This window comes from Chroicocephalus ridibundus, unplaced genomic scaffold (genome assembly GCF_963924245.1).
Source record: "Chroicocephalus ridibundus unplaced genomic scaffold, bChrRid1.1 SCAFFOLD_274, whole genome shotgun sequence".
In the NCBI taxonomy this organism is placed as follows: Eukaryota; Metazoa; Chordata; class Aves; order Charadriiformes; family Laridae; genus Chroicocephalus; species Chroicocephalus ridibundus.
In genome coordinates, this window is record NW_026961262.1 from 98,294 (window position 1) to 118,046 (window position 19,753).

The window sequence follows — 19,753 nt, forward strand, 5'->3', positions numbered from 1 at the left end:
GTATATACGTGATGTTTCCGCAAGAGTCCCTCCATTAGCCCTAGTCCCGATTTTTCTTCTGAAGATTTGTTACTCCCCATAGCTCCCCACAGCTCACCTCTCTTGACGAGGTGATTGAAGCCGGCTCCTGCTTCCTTTCAGCAGCACTTAAGTTCTGTGGGGCTCGCCACTGGTCAAACCTCATTAATCGTTCCGTCTCACACGGGGCACCATTTGTGGCAATTAGGCATGGACTCCGTTCGGTGCACAAACGAAATCGCTTTATTTTAGGCAGCAGCCTCCTTAAATACCCTCTGCAACAGAGCTAGCAATTTCCCACTGCTACATCCTTATCACGTGATTACACAGCACATAGCACACATACCACATACCATACATGGTGTAAACCAAGACAAGCTAGTCATCTTTAGCAACCCGGCTGGCCTTCAGCGCTCTCTCCTTTTCTTCCTCTTATCATGGCCCAGGTGCTGTGTAGCTAGGGCTTGTTTATTTATCCCACGGTTTGCCGCCAGTGAGAGCGATCAGAACTCCAGGGCTCGTTCCGGGTGCCGCGTCCGCAGGTCCTTCGGCATCCACAATTAGTAGCCACAACTTCAAAGACTCCATTGTCAATGGTGAGGAGGGTGAGTGTTCCACCACCCAGGTCAAACCCAGGATGTTCTTCTCGACCTCGCTCTTGTCCAGTCCATAAGCAATGGCAGCAGCCGTTGGCTCATTGATGATTCTCATCACATTCAGCCCAGCAAAGGTACCAGCATCCTTTGTAGCCTGACGCTGAGCATCATTGAAGTGGGCTGGCACAGTAACAACAGCATGGGTAACTTTCTTCCCCAGGTAAGCCTCTGCAGTTTCCTTCATCTTTGTCAGGACCATAGCAGAAATTTCTTCAAGAGCAAAGATTTTTGTCTGTCCACCTCCAACATCGACTTGAATATGGGGCTTGGCTTTCTGCTCAACGGCCTTGAATGGCAGGTACTCAATGTCCTGCTGCACGGAAGGGCCATTCCAGGTGCAGCCGATGAGCCGCTTGGCATCAAACACAGTGTTCTCGGGTTTGGATGTAAGCTGGTTCTTGGTGGCGTCCCCGATCAAGCGCTCCCCATCGGGCGTGAATGCCACGTAGGATAGGACGGCGTGATACGGTTCCCCTGGTCATTGGAGATGATTTCCAGCCGGCCATTCTTGAAGATGCCCACACAGGAATAGGTGGTGCCCAGGTCGATGCCCACCACCGTGCCCACGTCCTCCTCCTCCTCCTTGTCGTCTGCCCATACGGCACCCAGCAGCAGCAGCACCAACAGGAGGTGCCTCATGCAGACCGCTTGCCCATACCATCCGCCACCGACCAACCGCAGGAGATGAGAACTAAGTGGCTTGCAAATAGGAGGAAAAGAACTTTTTCCTCTGATTCCCAGGGCAAGAGCCCAAACTCAGCATTGTCTTTGGGCTAAGAGATACTGCACAGGGGGTTGCACCTGGTCACAGAGGAGAGCAAAGCAGGAAGCAGGTTCAACCAGGAGCTAAGATTTTAACAGGACAGAAAGCTTCCTCGCTTTCTTTCTGAGGACTATGAAAAGTGGTGTCACCTAGACTGCGTCCTCCCATGCTCCCAACCTCCCTACGGTGTTTCTGCTTTCCATGGCTCCCCAGAGCACCTTCCTTCGCTGCAGCACCAGAACCCCTCAGAAGTAAACGCAGGGAGCAGCGCAGCACAGGTGAGACATGGCACGGCAGGAGCAACCCCAGACACTGAGGCTGGGCTCAGCCTAAGAGAGGGACTCATCACAGTGGTTAATTCTGCAGCAGTCACACTCTTCAGAGGGTAGGAGCAATTAAAAGTTATTTTCGAGGAGGAACGGAGAAAAACGACTGTTTTAAGAAAAGAAGAGGAACGCTCCAGCAGCACTGGGACAACCAAAGAGGCCTCTTTTTAAGCCCCTTCCCTGCTGGTGTCCTGTAACGTCTCTTCGTCTCTTTTGTTTGCTTGGAACTGCCTTAGCTGGAAATGCTGCCCGGTCTCAACTCCGTTTGTGAACTGATTATGGTTGAGGGCTCTCTTATTCAGATCTGTAGAAACAGAGCTCATACTCAAGAAGATGGCTCATGGCATTATTTCCAATGAGAAAGAAATCAAAATAGAGTGCAAAGCTTTCTTCTCCCGTTTCATGTCACAAATTAACACGGTTTGTATCACTTAGGGGCAACTTTGAATTTAGAATTTAGGATAAATAGTACTCAACACGACGAGTGGCCTCAACGTTTCAGAGAACTTGCACACATTTGCACAGATTTACTGAGGTGTAACTAAACTGAAATCAAGTCCTAGTTTTTAAAGTAAGAAAGGCGCATTTTTGACTTTTTTTTGGTCTTTCTTTCTGAGACAAAGAGAGAAGGATTGGGGGGGCTGAAAACTACAAGGTTATTTCTATGTTTTGTCCTAGTTTCCTGTCATAACTGATTTTAAAGCTGTAAATTATTTTCTTTCTCAAAAATAGTTACTGGTAAACATCTTGGTACCATCCATGACAACGAATTTGCCAGCAGGGAAGGAGGTGGGTGGTGATTTTCGTGATTTTTGAGTGTATTCAGCAAAAATCCCGTGCTGGAATGGCTTCTGTGAGCCACCGGTCACCACTTTAGGCGCTCAGCATCACACCTCCCTTAAAATACCCCCAATTCTATTCAGATAACGCAGCAGGAATGGGTTTGGTGGTAATTAACACTATTGGTAACAGACTTGGTAAAGGTTCCAGGGGCCTGTTGGTGGAATTTATGGGAAATACTTAACCTGTTAATCACTTTGGAGTTGCGGTTTAAGTTCCTCCTAAACCCACGACCTGATTTGATTGTGCGACATTGTTTGGGGTATAAACTTAATCTAAGCGTTAAAAATGCACAATTCAAAATACTTGAGGATGGCAAGAAAGGCTAAAGGATGGTCTTGGCGGAATGATTTACCTCTCGGGTGTTTTTTGTGATACCTTCCGGGCAGAATGGCCAGGGATTTGGGGGGTTTTGGCTGATGAAAGACTAAAATGTGCGCCCAGCCATTGGAAGAAGAGCAAACTCTGGGAAAAGCGGGGACAAGGGAACCCCTGTTGAGGAGTCAGCGTGTGGTTGGTGCAAGGCCCAGGCTGCGTAGGCCCTTGCAGCTGACGTTGACCTTGTCCCAGTGGCTCGGCCAGTCCTCAACGGCACGTTTTTTGAGTCAAAGTTGGCTAGAAATGTGCCGAAATGCCCAGCGAAGCGCTGTCATGGAGCGTTGCCGACCTCCTACGTTCTACACAACATTCTGAAGAACTTGGTGCTCGGTGGTGGTAGCTTTTGCATCTGGCTGATCTTCTTGGAGCTGAGCCGGGCTGGGCCGGGGCGCTCCGGAAGCTGAGGGGGCCGGGGGAGAATGGCAGCCACCTAGAAATGAATGCGGGGTGGTCTGGGGGGAAAGCGTGGCTCGGCGGACGGGTGGTGGGTCGGGCCGGGCCCGCGGGGCTCCTGCGAGCACGTGGTGAGGCAGCTGGAGCGCGTCAAGGTGTGTGGGCGGCCCCGAGGGGTGGTGGGGTGGGGCGGGAGGGCCCTGAGTGGGGCTGGGGGCACGGGAGGCCTGAGGGGGGGCCTTGGCGGGTGTGAGGGGGGTGGCTGGGCCCGGCTCCCCACGGGTTGCCTATGTCCTGGGGGGTTTGGGGTGCTGTGGGGTGGCTGCGCTCCCTCAGTGTTGGCCAGGGGGGCTGCAGAGGGGCTGAGGAAGCAGAGGGGGGAGCTGGTTTGGGGCCTGCCAGGGAGAGCGGGACTCCTGCTGGCGGGGCTGGCAAAGGGGCTGGCGTGGCTGGTTTGGGGGCTGAGAAAGAGAGGGAGTTGTGTGGCTTTGGGCTGAGGAAGAGGGCTCGAGATGAAATCCGCGCCAGGCCCCTTCTCTCTGCGGGGAGGGTCCGTCCTGGCCCCGCTGCCGAGGGCAGAGGTGGGGTGGGGGTCCCCCAGCTCGTCCCCCTTGGCTGGGACGATCGTCAGCCAGATCGTGTCTTCCATCACGGCCTCCCTGTGCTTCGATGGGGCCCTCAGTGTCAACCTGGCGGAGTTCCAGACCAAGCTGGTGCCATACCCTCACACCCACGTCCCACTGGCTGCCTACGCCCCCGTCATCTCGGCCAAGAAGGCTTATCATGAGCAGCTGTTGGTGGCCGAGATCACCAACGCCTGCTTGGAGCTGGCCAACCAGGTGGTAAAGTGTGACCCGCGGCACGGCAAGTACATGGCATGCTGCCTGCTGTACCGCGGGGACGTGGTGCCCAAGGATGTCAAGGCCGCCATCGCCACCATCAAAAGCAAGCGTAGCATCCAGTTTGTGGACTGGTGCCCCACAGGTTTCAAGGTGGGCATCAACTACCAGCCGCCCACGGTTGTGCCCGGGGGGCACCTGGGCAAGGTGCAGCGCGCTGTGTGTGTGCTGAGCAACACCACGGGCATTGCCGAGGCCTGGGCCCTCCTGGACCACAACTTTGACGTGATGTATGCCAAGCGGGTGTTCGTGCACTGGTACGTGGGGGAGGGCATGGAGGAGGGGGAGCTCTCAGAGGCCCGGGAGGACATGGCTGCCCTGGAGAAGGATTTTGAGGAGCTGGGGGTGGATTCAGTGGAAGGGGAGAGAGAGGAGGAAGGGGAGGAATACTAAATGCTGGGTTCTTTCTGTCGCTGTAGCACGTCCACAAAACATCTGCTTCAAACACTTCAGCTTGCTTGTGCGCTGGGGGAGAGAATCCTCGTTGATGTGCCCCTTGGATATTTTACTGCTGCGTTTCCCTTATTAAATGGTCCTGGTTTTCCTCCCAGCAGATGCAGACTAAAACCGTGTCTCAACAGCGGATTTGGTTCACAGAAATATTTGTCATTTTTTGGTGGTAGAAACGGAGCGGCCGCGCCGCTTCGTTTCTTCGGAATTCCACATTTTGGTTAGATTTTGGGGGAGGAAAGCGCTTTCTGCTTAAAATAGAGAAATAATACGGTTTTTCTTTCAAGGTCTGGTTCTCCCAGTCGAACTAAAGTGTTTTTTTTCGACTGTTTAGTTTTCAGAGTCCACCCGGGTGGGGTTGGGCTGGTAAAACGCGGTACCTCTGTCGCAAAAAACTCTAATTCTAATCCCCCACGATCTGCCTTGTTGAACCACCAACGTCCAAAATTCTGTCAAACTATGCAGCAAAGCATAAGAATTCCCAAAAGTAGGAATAACGAAGCTTGGTCTAACAAATTTAACAAAAAAAAAAAAAAAAGACTTAAAAATCCCTGTCTTTTCTAACTTTCAGGGTGTTTGAGAAGATCCAGGGGCGAAACACCCACATAAAACTCCATCGCCCACAAGATGTTTAAAAGGTCCCTGGGAGCGTTTTTAAAGGGTGGCGAAGCCACAAACCCCCGGCATTCCGCTGACCTCCTCCCGTAACACCCGGGAACTGACACCAAACCAACCACGAGGCCAGTTTTTACTGTTTCTCTTAAAAAAACCCACCTTTTTCTCCACATCTGGGCAGCGGCTGGGCTTTGAGGATTCGAGAACACGCTGTCGCCCCCGCTCTAAAAAGAGAGGGAATAGGGGAAATCGCCCCAAAACGTTCATCATATCTAACAACGTTTTTCCCTGATGGTCGTGTGCAGCGTTTAAGATGTGGACTGCAGCACCCTTTTGATAGAGATAAGGTTAGTTTTCACGTGTGGTTTTTTGTTTACTTATTAAATTTGGTTCGTCAGTTTTAAAGTTCTTGCCCCGCTCTAGCTCTTTGCGCGATAATTCAATGATTTAAAACTCGTTCCGCTGCTTCTGGGGCAGCAGAATCGGGGTGGTTAAAGCTGTTGGGTGGCCATGAGGTGTCTCGATCATATGTAAAGCGCCCGTTGCGTGTTTATTTTATTAATTGGTGCTTATTTGCATAAATTAACGTGGCGGTTGGGAGGGAGCATGGAGGGTTCGATTAGTTGAAGGAAGGAAATGGGAAGAAAGGTGTCTTGTCTCTACCGACAGTATAAAAAAGGCTGATTTTTTTTGTTTCCGGGCCACCAAATTCATGAATGAGTTTGTTTAATTTTTGTAGAATATTCACGTCCAGTAGAAAAAAAAAATCTATAGTTTGGTTCCGTTTTTCTCTTGAAAGGCCCAATGCTCAGGTCTGGGCCTCCACAAACTCCTTTCCCCAAAGCAGAAGGTGGGTGGGAACGTTCTCCTTTGGCTTCTCAAGGCTTGTATTTTTAAAAATAGACCTCAGAGTAACATTTTTCTCTAGCCCTTAACGATTCCAAAGGGAAACCGGCTGCCTCCCGAAATCGAAGACGGGCCTCCCAGTGAGGCCGGAGTCAGCAGCAGCCCTGCCAGCTGGGAGGACTGGGAGTTTTTAACCAAAAAAAACTGGGGGCTGTTTCCTTTTCAGAAAAGAAAAGGAGGTGGGAAGTTGCAGCGCTGAGTGATTTTCTAATTCCATAGAAAGGGATGAGTTTTGAGCAGTTTGGCTCCGGAGGCAGGGTGAGAGAGCAAGTGCCAGAAGGCAGCGGCGTGTTCACGCCTCCTCGCTGCCAAAGCAATGCCAAAACCGCAGGAATTTGGCAAAATACTCGGCATCCCAAATCCCTGCCACGGGTCTGGATTTAAACCCCCGCCGACCCCCGGAATGGCTGGGCATGGAGATTCCTGCTCCGCGCCTCATTGCTGTTCCTGATTGATTCTAAAATATGCAAGTTTTGGTGCAAGAAGAGCGTTTGGTCCAGGTTCTCTGGCTCCAGGACAGCTCGCCGATGCTCCAGGCCGCTCTGGCTGGTGGCGAAGGCCTGCTTGGGCGAGACGGCGGTGGCTGGGATGGGCAGGTCCTGCCGGCTCAGCTGCCCCCGCCATTCCCCCTCCGCCCACCTCTTCTCTCCCCGGCTCTCCATCCCCCGGCCCCCACGGCGGAGGAGCAGGCGAGGGGGGCATGTGGGGGTTACGCGGAGTTCCCCCAGAAGAGGCGGCTCACGGCCCCAAAATGTCTGGAAGTTGGGCGGGGGGTGTGGTGGTTAAAAACCGTTCAAACCTGCACAAAAGACGGCATGCTGGGATCCAGGCCCTCAACGTGCCGCATTCATCCCTGCAGTGTTTGTTCTTCTTTTTGGAGATGTACTGAGTATTTTGGGGTTGAGTAAGTGAGTATTTATTTTAGAAATGAGAAAGCCCGCAGGGTAAGACTATGGAGGAGGGAAATTTCAGACAATATATTAACAACAAGAACTTTTAAAATTATTCCTGTGTCTTTTTTTCTGCTTTTTTCTAGCAAAATGTTTTGAAATTTGATAGGCTTGTTTTACCCTCAGAAGACTTACAAAATTGAAACAAATGCATTCACCACCTCTGTCAAAACCTTAACTGCTTCTCTCTGTTCATGTGTCATATGCCATCAATTAACCTCAGGTGCTTGAGCTAATTAGAAGAAGGTAGCATTATTCTTTCTTTAGATGCCTTGAAATACACACAACGAATGCAAAAAGGTTCATGTCAAGCAGACTGTTAAAAGTGGTGGTTGTTGTTGTTGTAGTTTTACATTTGGGCTACGTCGCCTACTAACCGCTAAAGGAACGTTCAAAACTTCACGTCATGAAAATGGTCCATAGTGACTCAGAGCAGTATTTCAGATTGCCAGTGAATGTTGCTGTGATGATCGTATTCTCAGCTGTGTGTTACCTAAAGCCAGACCTTATCTGCAGTAGTGACAATTGGGAAAAAACTTTTTTCTTTTTTTTTCCCCCTGCGTAGGGAACACCAATTGAAGGAAGTAACCTCAGAGTGCCAGGATATGTGTCAGGGAAGGGATTCCACTCTGGAGAGGGCAGCGGCATCCTGTCAACAGCAGCTGCCAGAGTTAGAGCTCGGTTTGCAGGTGAGTGTCTGCACTTCAGAGCTCGACCCACCGCTTGCTTTGTTTTCCACCGGAACACTTACGGTCACGTTAGCCTGTGAGGGAGGTGCCAGAAGAGCGGGAAGGAGTGAAAGTCCCACTGGGGTCTCATCGCTTCTCAAATGTCATTCCCCTGCAGTCACTCCCGAGGGAGTGGCTCCCCCGCAAAGGATCCTCCTTCCCCCGGAGAAGACTTGCATGGACTGGCAGAAAGACAGGGAGCTGGAGCGGCACTCCACAGCCTGGGCAATACATGCTTCCTCACCTGTGTGCTGTAGTGCCTGACGTACACCCCGCTCTGGCCAACTACCTGCTCTCTCGTGAGCGCAGCCCACAGCGTGAGTACTTTTGGGACCATCTCCTTGCAAATCTCTTGGGCACTTCCCAAGGCTTCCCAGTCTCTGGGATTTGATTTGGGAGAAAAGCAGCCCTTCTTTGGAAAGCCCCAAAGCGGGTGTTCTTTGAACACTCAAGCCTAGAAACCGCTTCTCCCATCTTCAGGGTGGGTTCATCCCCAGAAAGGCGCCTCTTTCTCGCCACGGGTCTCGTTCCCTATTTCTGCAAGTTAAACTCTTTTTGCGTATTGCACAGAAACCTTCTGTTAGTTCAGCGTCCCTCTGAAGAAGGTCTTCTATGCATTAAAATGTCCCGGGCTTGTTGGGACATTGGCAGCTCGCAAGAAGAGCAGTGGAGACTGTTCTTCTAACTTCAAGATCTCCATGAGGTTTCCCGTTGCTATGGATATTTTGCTGCCCTGAGAAGCTTGTTTCCCTCCTACCCTCCCTCCCTCCCTCCATCCCTCCCTCTTCAGGTCGTCAGCAAGGTTTCTGCATGATGTGCATAATGGCGGGGCACGTGAAGCGGGTCCTGCCTTCCTCAGCCAGTGCCATCCAGCCTCGGTCTGTGGTCAGTGTCCCCAGACGTAAGGCATTTCAGGTGCAGAGAGAGGGTGTGGATGGAGGCTGAGGGCGTGGGATCTGCGGCCAAAGCAGCTTCCCCTGCTTCCCGCTCTCCCTCGGCACCGGCTGCGCTGCAGGTGCGCGGCTGCAGCAAGATTTGTGTAGGAAGAAGGCACCGGCAACATGGCCCGGGGACTGTGGGGGCCCGTGGCCGTGCCCTCCAGCAGGCTGGTGCCACCTGCAGTGGGGACAGGGAGAGGCAGCAGGAGAAGGGGCAGAAAGCAGCACGCAGAGATTGTGTTGTGGAAATGGGTTATTTTCCTCTCTGGGGAAGGGAGGGTTGCTGGAGCTCCGCTAGTGGCGCTGATGGCGTGGCCTCTTGCAGGGCTGGGGAGAGTCCGGAAGGCTGAGGGCCTTCCTCTTCTGGGGGCACCGGGGCCCCCCGGGCAAGTGGTTCCTGCTCCAGCTGGGAGTGGAGGGGCTGCGGCTGCCGCCCTGGGCAGAGGGACCTGCCACCGTCGCCTCCCCTGGCTCCTCCTGACGGTGCCCCTGCTCCGCAGGGATGGGGGCAGACGGGGGGCAGCCGGGAGCCCTGTGCAGAGTGGCTTGTGATATGCTGGGGTGCTCCTCCACGCCGGAGTCCGCAGGGCTGCTGGAGGAGGCCAGCTGTGGGGCAGGAGTCTCCTCTGGGGAGCTGCTGGAGCTGGTGGGGCTGGGGCTGGTGGGGCTGGGGCTGGCCGCATGGCCGTTGTCCTCCTCCTCCCCAGCAGCAAGGGTGCGCAGCATCCTTCGGGCCTCCTCGCTGCACTGCTGCACGATGACATCGACGAGGCCATGGACCAGTGGCGCCGCATGTTCCTGCAGGCCAGCCTAAATCTGCTGGACCATGGCCTCCTCCTCCAGCCCGCAGAAGCACAGGGCCTGCAGGATCTGGCTTTCTGCTCCTGTTGCCAGCCACCACTGTTCCCGAAATACTGCCTCCAGCTCCTGGCGCAGACAGGGCAGCACGGGGTCAAGGAGATGCTTATTTCTCTGGGAAGGAGGCAGGAGGCCACCCACTGTAGCCCTGGGCGAAGTATGGGCGAAGTATGGGCGAAGTATGGGCGATGATCCAAGCACTCAGGATACTTCACAACCTGCAGAGAGACCAAGAGGGCTGAGAAACGATCCCCGTATTTTCCCTAAAGCAACATGTATGGCTTGGGCGGCAGGAAACTGTTCTCGGCCAAAGCAGCTCCATCACAGCAGAGTGCATGCTTGTCTTCCCACGGGAACTCTCCTCTCTCCAGGAGGGAACACACAAAACTCAACAGGAAAAGCTTGAGAAAGAGTGCACTGCTTTCCAGGAAGAGAAAGCTGCGCTCCAAGTCTGTACGCACCTTTCTGATCTTCCTGCAGGTGAAACCTCCAAACCTTTTCCGGCACAGTGTGAGAACCTTGGGCACACGATGGAATGTGAACCTCTTGGAGGCGGCAACCATCTTGTAACACCTTGAAAACAAGCACAGAGACACATGCCGGAAGGCGCCCGTGAAACGCACCCTTTTTTCCCCCCAGAAAGCCAGACAACCTTTCACGTCTCACACATCCTTACGCTATTTTAAGATTATTCAGTACCACCATACCATATTTTAAAAAAGGTGTGTCTCATTATTGTGCGTGCAACCTACGGGAACAGCTAACTCATGCTCCATCGCATGCAAAACCTTAAGACAGGATCTAGTATTAACATGTCCTTAGTGATCGTCTTACTGGCTGCATTTAAAGCAGTTTGTGCCATCCAGCTGCTCAGGTCTCACAAAGTCCTCCGGAGCTGCGGTGACAGATGCGGCTGCCTGGAGGAGGGAGAAAGGAGAGCACTGAGCTGCGGGAAACGCCCTTGCCCAAAGGCTTACGCAGAATCTCCGGTAGCTGACGCTGAGGAGACCCACCGTGAACCCGCAAGCAGCATCCAGAAGGAGGCAGAAAGAGGGCAGTACTATGCTGAGCGTTTCCCTCCATTCCCAGGGATTCGCGGGGCCATCCAGAGCTACCTGCCGGTGGCACCGCTCAGTCCAGCTATCTATGGGGAGCAGGGTCACCCGTGGTGAAAACATTCTACATTCTAGGACTTTTGACCAATTAGGTACTTTTTCACCTGCTTGTTGGACTGCTTCTGTGAACTGCTTCTCTTTGTTCCGTTCCCGCACCTTGTGCGGCACAGGGTCACGTGGCTGACAGGGCACCCGGCAGTCACGTTGCCTTCTGCCTGGCCAGCCTGCAGATGCCGCCTGTGCACCTGCCCACCTTCGCTGGCTGGGCTGGCTTTTGCGGAGCAGCTGCTGTCCTCTGGAGAGCCCTCCGTGCCCAGCGCCACGTCCTGCAGAGAGAGCTGTGAAAAGGTCCTGCCCTTTCCTCCTGCTCTGAAAGGAGCAGAACAGTGAGGAAACCCCAGAAGCTCTGGGAGGGGACAGCTAAGGACGTCCCAAAGGTTATCCTAGAGCGCTGCAAGGGCAGAAGGGCCAAAGGCGGACAGATGGGATGGACCTAGGTGGGCTGCTTTGAGAGGGCGCAGCGTCACGGCTCTGAAGGAAGCTGCAATGTGAGAGGGATGGTGACAGCGCTGGTAGAGGCTGCCCAGAGAGGTGGTGGAGTCTCCTTCTCTGGAGATCTTCCAAACCCGCCTGGACACAATGCTGTGCAACCTCCTGCAGGTGAACCTACGTTTTGTCAGGGAGGTTGGACTAGAGATGATCTCTAGCGGCCCCTTCCAACCCCTACCATTCTGTGATAGCGTGGGTCAGCTTCAGCAAAACGCTTTGCATGATCTCCCTCAATACTCTTTTAGCCAAGGTAGGGTATTACAGCCTGGATGGGCAGAGAAAGAGATGGGTAAAACAGCAGTTGCATGATCAGGCTGAGGGAGCAGTGGCGAAGGGCTCATCCCCTACCTTGAGGCCACTGGGACATACTGGGGCGTTGGGGGGCTGCAGAGGGGACTCTGCTGGGCTCTGTGCAGTTTAACACCTGCACGCGTGACCCGGAGGAGGCAACTCTCCTGGCATTTGTCGATGGCACTAAATGGGGAGGACCGTTCCTATGTCTTAGGGATGCCACTGAGGGGAAACCTGACAGGTGGGGTGACTGTCCTGTCAGGAGCTTCATCAGGTACAAGAAGGACAAAGGCCAGACGCTGCAGCTGGCCCAGCCTGGCAGCCTGCAGTTGCAGGGCCTGTGGACTTCCTGGCTGGGGAGTAGCTCTGCAGAGAAGGCCCTGGTGGTGCTGGGGGACAGAAGGCAAACCATGGGCCCACCATGCAAAGTGGTAGCAAAGTCGGCCAGCAGTGTCCTGGAGCACAGAAAGAGGAGCCTTGCCAAAAGAGTGAGGCGCACAATTGTCTCCCCCGGCTCAGCACTCGTTAGACCACTGTCACATCCCACTCCCAGTAAAGAGGGGGGTAAGTGACTTCAGATTCGTAAATTCTCAACGGTGCGGACTAAGGTGAGATAAATCTCAAGGTCCATATAGAAACATTTATTGGCTTACCAAAATGGTTAGTATAGGTCTTAACAAGTCCACGATAATTGGTTAGGTATACAACAAATTATGGCAAGTGGTGAGGTGTGCATTGTGTTACTTAACAACAGGTATAGGACAACTTATGGTAAGTGGTACTTAAGGTCCCACTTAAGGTCGTCTAACCGTTACTTAACAATTCTAAGAGAAAAGAGAAAGTGAGGGATAGAGAAAGGAAAAGATGGAGAAAAAGACAGAGATAAAGAGAGCGCCAGTCCTGGTTCCAGCGTCTTTTTCAAGGATTCTTCCCAGGCATAATCTTCTTTCTTGGGAAGAATCTTCCCAGGCACTATCTTCTTCTATTGTTTCTTCTTTGTTCCCCCTAGGGGCACTTATTTCCCCTTTTATGTTTGCTGAATTAGCATGGTCCACCCCCCCTTGCTGAGGACAGCCTCTTCTCAGGTTTCTCCCTTTTCCCAGGTGACGTGTGCCATCATTTGGGTGGAGAGACGAGTGCCATACTCATACACGTTTAGCATGATCTCTATAATCTTCATTAGCATATGCAGGGGAGTGCGCTTTCATATGCATTTCGCGGATAATGAAGCAAAGGTCACTCATCGGACACAATGGCCTTGAGAACTGAGAACTAGCAAGCTCACCACACGAGTGGCAGAGCTATCCTGTCTTCACAAGACAGTTCTCCCACACTTTCAGGCGCCAGAAGTGTGAGCCTTATCAGTTCTTTGAAGGCCAGGCCTGCATTATTTATTTCCTTGCGAGTGTTTGAGGCATTCCATTGAAGGCTTGGAGGGCCTCCTGCCCCTCGTCAGGGAATTTACAGTCCGTCCCTTACAACCATCTGTACGCTACTGTGTTAATTGTTGGGCCTCCACTGGGGAAGGGAAGGAGGGAGGGAGCAGCTGGGTGGCTGCTGGGCTACTGGCCAGAGCAGAGAGAAGTCCCCAGAGCAAGGAAGATGGGTGTAAGTGGGAGCGAGTTCAGTGGAGAGTCCTTTGAATGCTCAGGGGCTGGGGCACTTGCCTGGGAGGAGAACTTGAGTGAAAGGGCCTTGCTGAAGCTGCAGAAAAGGTGGCCTTGGGAACCTCATAGTGACCTGCTAGTCCCTGTGGGGAGGTTTTCAGGAAGATGAAGCCAGTCTTCTAACGGTGGTGCTGGTGCTGGGCAGGAGAATAACGGAAAACAGTCAGCTGTTGGAATAAGGACCTTCTTAGGACACCGGGATGAGTGGAGGCGTGACACGCCCAAGGGAGGGGACACCATCGCGAGGGACCTGGGCAGGCTGCAGAAGTGGCTCCGTGCCAACCTCATGAGGTTCAACCAGGCGCTCAGCCTTCCTCTGTCTCCTTCCCTGGTCCCTTCTGGCCCTGGCTGGAAGCTCGGGTGCTCTCCACTGCCCCTGCAGGTAGGTGCCCTCCAGGCCTCTCATCCTCTGCTTCCTCCTCCAGGGACACCCACATCTTCCCCACATGGCTCCAAGTGCCCGCTCGTTCACTCTTGCCCCCAAAATCAGGTTCCTTTCCGTAGCGGCCATGGAAAAGGTCCCTCAGGTGGCCCCCCCGCTTCCAGGACCAGGCTGGGCTGATCTCAGAGCCATGGCCAACTGTAAAACCCTTCTTCCCCGTTCCAGCTGTGAGCAATTAAAAAAGTCGACGCTCTTCTGACACATCTCTCCTATGTTTTTATTCAGCTCTTTCCTAATGATTCCAAAGAGGGTCTCCCCAGCCCAGGGAGCATTTCTTCAGTGCCGGGGTGGTGTTGAGCTGGTCCCCTCGGCCATTGGTTGGGCCAAACTCAGAGGTATTTGGGGTATTCCAGCACTGTCCAGGATTCCTCAGGACTCCACCTCATTTATTTGTTTTTTTGGGTCTCAGCAGTGGCTGTCCGAGCCCCTCGGTGGGCTCCTCGCCCAGGCTGGCCTCAGAGCTCACTTAGATGGGTGTTACGAAGGTCATGGCTTCGCTTCCTGGCTTGGCCTTCACCTTCTTCATCACTGCGCGTTCCGCAAGGATTTTCACCACTGTTTCTCCTCCTGCTCCTTCTCCTCCTGCTCCTTCTTTTTCTGCTTGTCCTCCTTCTTCTCCTCCTTGTCTTCCTCTTCCTTGTCCTCCTCCAGAGCTCAGGGTTTTCGCTGCCTGCTCTGGGTTCTTCTTTGCTGCTCTGCCTTTGGACACGCGTTTGCCCTTTTGTTGGCCAGTCACAGCCTGCTCTTTGGCAGAGTCGTCCCCTGTCGTCACCGACTGCTGCCTGGAAGGACACAAGGAGAGAGGTCTACCTGAGCACACGATGGCTTTGGGGTCGCATCCTGCTTCTCCCGTCATGAGCCACGTGTCTCTTGGCACAGCCACCAGCAGCTCAGGTGAGGAAACCCTCTGAGCTGGCACCCTCGGCTGACACACGGCTGCCCCCATGTGCCCAGGCCACGCTGGGGTTCTCCTGAAGGTCTGCAGAAGACCCATCCCAGTGAAATTGGGGGTCCCAGCAGCCCCCATCCCACCCCTCTGGTCGCTGCCCTCACCGCTGTTGGGTGGTGATGAACGATGAGCGTTCGGGACTGGGGAACGGGCTCTTGCTGGCTTGGAAAACCATAGAATCACAGAATGGTTTGGGATGGAGGAGATCTTTAAAGGACCATCAAGCCCAACCGTCCCCTTCCCCCTTCAACGAACAGGGAGATCTTCAACCAGACCAGGATGCTCCAAGCCCCATCCAACCCGACCTTGAACCCTTCCCATCATAGATTCATGGAATGGTTTGAGGTTGGAAGGGACCTTTGAAGGTCCATCTAGTCCAATCCCCGCCACTGGCCAGGAGACCTTCTGCTAGATGAGGTTGGTCCCAACCCCGTCCAACCTGGCCTTGAACTCTTCCAAGTGAACTCTTCCTTGAACTCTGCCCAATGTCTGTGCCTTATCAACAGCCCTCCCTGTAGCGAGGTTGGCCTGGCTGATGTCAGAGAGAGTGGAGAGAAAGCAGAGCACAAGTGCCGGCAGCTGGGCAGGGAGAGGGTGTGGATGGAGGCTGAGGGCGTGGGATCTGCGGCCAAAGCAGCGTCCCCTGCTGCCCGCTCTCCCTCGGCACCGGCTGCACTGCAGGTGCGCGGCTGCAGCAGGATTTGTGTAGGAAGAAGGCACCGGCAACATGGCCCGGGGACTGTGTGGGTCCCATGGCCGTGCCCCCCAGCAAATAACAAGCTCTCTCTAAGGATGCTCTGATTCTGGACGCTGTCAAGGAGCTCAGGCTAGGAAAAGATTTGGAAAAGCCGCATTTATAAAGAGCTATTCCAGCGTCAGAACCTACGTCTAAACAGAGAGCCAGTCTAATTAGCTGTTCTGTATCCTCAGTGTCAACATCTCAGCGTAAAGAGATGTGCCTCTGTTTAGCAGCTATTCTGTAGAAGTGTAAACAGCCCATTTGTGTTCTCTGAGAGATCTGGCTGTGAATAGATACAGAAGGGGCAACGCCTGTGCCGTAGGCGGTTCCTAAAAGGCAAAGAAAGCCTGTTTCTCTCTCTACGGATCCTATGATTTTTTTCTCAGGTGAAGGAGTTCAGGCTAGGAAAAGACCGTGGAAAGATTTCTTTAGAAAGCGCTATTCAGGCCTCAAAATCCCCGTCTCTCCAGACAGCGCGTGGAAGGCGCCCGCCTGCCGTACGGCTGCACTGCGCATGCGCAGACACCCCCCACCCCCCGGAACTCGCTCCCATTGCTGGGATCGCCACGGCGCCCTCCCATTGGTCGGGTCCCTGCGCGCCCGCCAATTGGTCGGATCGTCTCAGCGGGGGTGGGGCACAGCGGGGACTGACGGCAGCGACGGACCAGTGGAGCGGGGATGCCCAAGGAGGAAGGGGCGGGCGGTGGGGCGGCGGCGGCCAATGGGTGCCCGTCGTGGCCGGGCCGGGGCGCTCCGGAAGCTGAGGGGGCAGGGGGAGAACGGCGACCGCCTGGAAATGAATGCGGGGTGGTCTGGGGGGAAAGCGTGGCTCGGCGGACGGGTGGTGGGTCAGGCCGGGCCGGGCCCGCGGGGCTCCCGCGAGCACGTGGTGAGGCAGCTGGAGCGCGTCAAGGTGAGTGGGCGGCCCCGAGGGGTGGTGGGGTGGGGCGGGAGGGCCCTGAATGGGGCTGGGGGCACGGGGGGCCCAAGGGGGGGCCTTGGCGGGTGTGAGGGGGGTGGCTGGGCCCGGCTCCCCGCGGGGTGCCTATGTCCTGGGGGGTTTGGGGTGCTGTGGGGTGGCTGCGGTCCCTCAGTGTTGGCCAGGGCGGCTGCAGAGGGGCTGAGGCAGCAGAGAGGGGGAGCTGGTGTGGGGTCTGCCAGGGAGAGCGGGACTCCTGCTGGCGGGGCTGGCAAAGGGGCTGGCGTGGCTGGTTTGGGGGCTGAGAAAGAGAGGGAGTTGTGTGGCTTTGGGCTGAGGAAGAGGGCTCGAGATGAAATCCGCGCCAGGCCCCTTCTCTCTGCGGGGAGGGTCCGTCCTGGCCCCGCTGCCGAGGGCAGAGGTGGGGTGGGGGTCCCCCAGCTCGTCCCCCTTGGCTGGGACGATCGTCAGCCAGATCGTGTCCTCCATCACGGCCTCCCTGCGCTTCGATGGGGCCCTCAGTGTCAACCTGGCGGAGTTCCAGACCAAGCTGGTGCCATACCCTCACACCCACGTCCCACTGGCTGCCTACGCCCCCGTCATCTCGGCCAAGAAGGCTTATCATGAGCAGCTGTTGGTGGCCGAGATCACCAACGCCTGCTTGGAGCCGGCCAACCAGATGGTGAAGTGTGACCCGCGGCACGGCAAGTACATGGCGTGCTGCCTGCTGTACCGCGGGGACGTGGTGCCCAAGGATGTCAACGACGCCATCGCCACCATCAAAAGCAAGCGTAGCATCCAGTTTGTGGACTGGTGCCCCACAGGTTTCAAGGTGGGCATCAACTACCAGCCGCCCACGGTGGTGCCCGGGGGGCACCTGGCCAAGGTGCAGCGCGCTGTGTGTGTGCTGAGCAACACCACGGGCATTGCCGAGGCCTGGGCCCTCCTGGACCACAACTTTGACGTGATGTATGCCAAGCGGGTGTTCGTGCACTGGTACGTGGGGGAGGGCATGGAGGAGGGGGAGCTCTCAGAGGCCCGGGAGGACATGGCTGCCCTGGAGAAGGATTATGAGGAGCTGGGGGTGGATTCAGTGGAAGGGGAGAGAGAGGAGGAAGGGGAGGAATACTAAATGCTGGGTTCCTTCTGTCGCTGTAGCACATCCACAAAACATCTGCTTCAAACACTTCAGCTTGCTTGTGCGCTGGGGGAGAGAATCCTCGTCAATTTGCCCCTTGGATATTTTACTGCCGCGTTTCCCTTATGAAGTGGCTCCTGGTTTTCCTCCCAGCAGATGCAGACTAAAACCGTGTCTCAACAGCGGATTTGGTTCACAGAAATATTTGTTATTTTTTGGTGGTAGAAACGGGGCGGCCGCGCCGCTTCGTTTCTTCGGAATTCCACATTTTGGATAGATTTTTGGGGAGGAAAGCGCTTTCTGCTTAAAATAGAGAAATAATACAGTTTTTCTTCCAAGGTCTGGTTCTCCCAGTCGAACTAAAGTGGTTTTTTTCGACCGTTTAGTTTTCAGAGTCCACCCGGGTGGGGTTGGGCTGGTAAAACGCAGTACCTCTGTCGCAAAAAACTCTAATTCTTTTGCCGCCCGCAGCTGTTTCAAGCTATTTTTCATCTGATTTACAGGCCCTTTGCAGCACAAAGAAGAGGCACCGCGTCATGCCCAACGAAAATCCAAAGCCAGGGAGTCAAGAAGAGGAGCGCAACAGCGACGGCAGCTCCTCCATCGATCCCGGTCCTTTCTGGTGCTGGGACGGCAGCGCCGGAGACCCGGGTTTTTTCCCCTGCGGCGAGTGTGGAAGGTCAGCTCTTCATTTTTCTTCTAAATCCCGGCTGTTTTGAGGCTCGAAAACGACCCGGGGGGGGCAGAGGGGGAGGGCCGCTTGAGGATTCCCCTTGCCCTGGGGCCGCTTGGCGGTTTTATTTGACTTTCAACCCCAAAAAATCAGTGTTTTCAGAGTCGGGGAGGCCCTCCACCGAGCCCTGAGGTTCAGACCGGCCCCTCCTTGCGCAACAATCACAGCGTTTCTCCATTTTGACCAAAAAACCCTCGAGCTTCGTAGGGATTTGCAGCCTGAGGCTTCCCCACTCCACTCACTCACGCCGAGCAAAATGCCTCGAGTTTCAATTCAACCTCGTTTTAAGCGATCGCACAATTAATTCTACTATTTTAATCCCCCACGATCTGCCTTGTTCAACCACCAACGTCCAAAATTCTGTCAAACTATGCAGCAAAGCATAAGAATTCCCAAAAGTAGGAATAACGAAGCTTGGTCTAACAAATTTAACAAAAAAAAAAAAAAAAGACTTAAAAATCCCTGTCTTTTCTAACTTTCAGGGTGTTTGAGAAGATCCAGGGGCAAAACGCCCACATAAAACTCCATCGCCCACAAGATGTTTAAAAGGTCCCCGGGAGCGTTTTTAAAGGGTGGCGAAGCCACAAACCCCCCGCATTCCGCTGACCTCCTCCTGTAACACCCGGGAACTGACACCAAACCAACCACGAGGCCAGTTTTTACCGTTTCTCTTAAAAAACCCCACCTTTTTCTCCGCATCTGGGCAGCGGCTGGGCTTTGAGGATTCGAGAACACGCTGTCGCCCCCGCTCTAAAAAGAGAGGGAATAGGGGAAATCGCCCCAAAACGTTCATCATATCTAACAACGTTTTTCCCTGATGGTCGTGTGCAGCGTTTAAGATGTGGACTGCAGCACCCTTTTGATAGAGATAAGGTTAGTTTTCACGTGTGGTTTTTTGTTTACTTATTAAATTTGGTTCGTCAGTTTTAAAGTTCTTGCCCCGCTCTAGCTCTTTGCGCGATAATTCAATGATTTAAAACTCGTTCCGCTGCTTCTGGGGCAGCAGAATTGGGGTGGTTAAAGCTGTTGGGTGGCCATGAGGTGTCTCGATCATATGTAAAGCACCCGTTGCGTGTTTATTTTATTAATTGGTGCTTATTTGCATAAATTAACATGGCGGTTGGGAGGGAGCATGGAGGGTTCGATTAGTTGAAGGAAGGAAATGGGAAGAAAGGTGTCTTGTCTCTACTGACAGTATAAAAAAGGCTGATTTTTTTTGTTTCCGGGCCACCAGATTCATGAATGAGTTTGTTTAAGTTTTGCAGAATATTCACGTCCAGTAGAAAAAAAAAAATCTATAGTTTGGTTCCGTTTTTCTCCTGAAAGGCCCAATGCTCAGGTCTGGGCCTCCACAAACTCCTTTCCCCAAAGCAGCAGGCGGGTGGGAACGTTCTCCTTTGGCTTCTCAAGGCTTGTATTTTTAAAAATAGACCTCAGAGTAACGTTTTTCTCTAGCCCTTAACGATTTCAAAGGGAAACCGGCTGCCTCCCGA

The 19,753-nt window shown here is 54.0% G+C and overlaps 3 protein-coding genes across 3 annotated transcripts; 2 read left to right on the plus strand and 1 right to left on the minus strand.

Annotated features, from left to right (window-relative positions):
• Nucleotides 1-490: 490 nt before the first annotated feature.
• LOC134509157 (endoplasmic reticulum chaperone BiP-like) lies at nucleotides 491-1,313 on the minus strand. The gene is given in 3 exon segments (XM_063321640.1): nucleotides 491-651; nucleotides 654-1,125; nucleotides 1,128-1,313. Coding segments are annotated over 3 exon segments (819 nt in total).
• Nucleotides 1,314-2,096: 783 nt separating this feature from the next.
• Nucleotides 2,097-4,666, plus strand: LOC134509158 (tubulin alpha chain-like). Its single transcript, XM_063321641.1, has 3 exons — nucleotides 2,097-2,183; nucleotides 2,266-2,288; nucleotides 3,997-4,666. Exons 1-3 carry the CDS (start codon nucleotides 2,097-2,099, stop codon nucleotides 4,664-4,666), a joined length of 780 nt encoding a protein of 259 aa, XP_063177711.1.
• Nucleotides 4,667-16,741: 12,075 nt separating this feature from the next.
• LOC134509159 (tubulin alpha chain) lies at nucleotides 16,742-17,521 on the plus strand. The gene has a single exon (XM_063321643.1). It carries the CDS (start codon nucleotides 16,742-16,744, stop codon nucleotides 17,519-17,521), a length of 780 nt encoding a protein of 259 aa, XP_063177713.1.
• The last annotated feature ends 2,232 nt before the right edge of the window (nucleotides 17,522-19,753 follow it).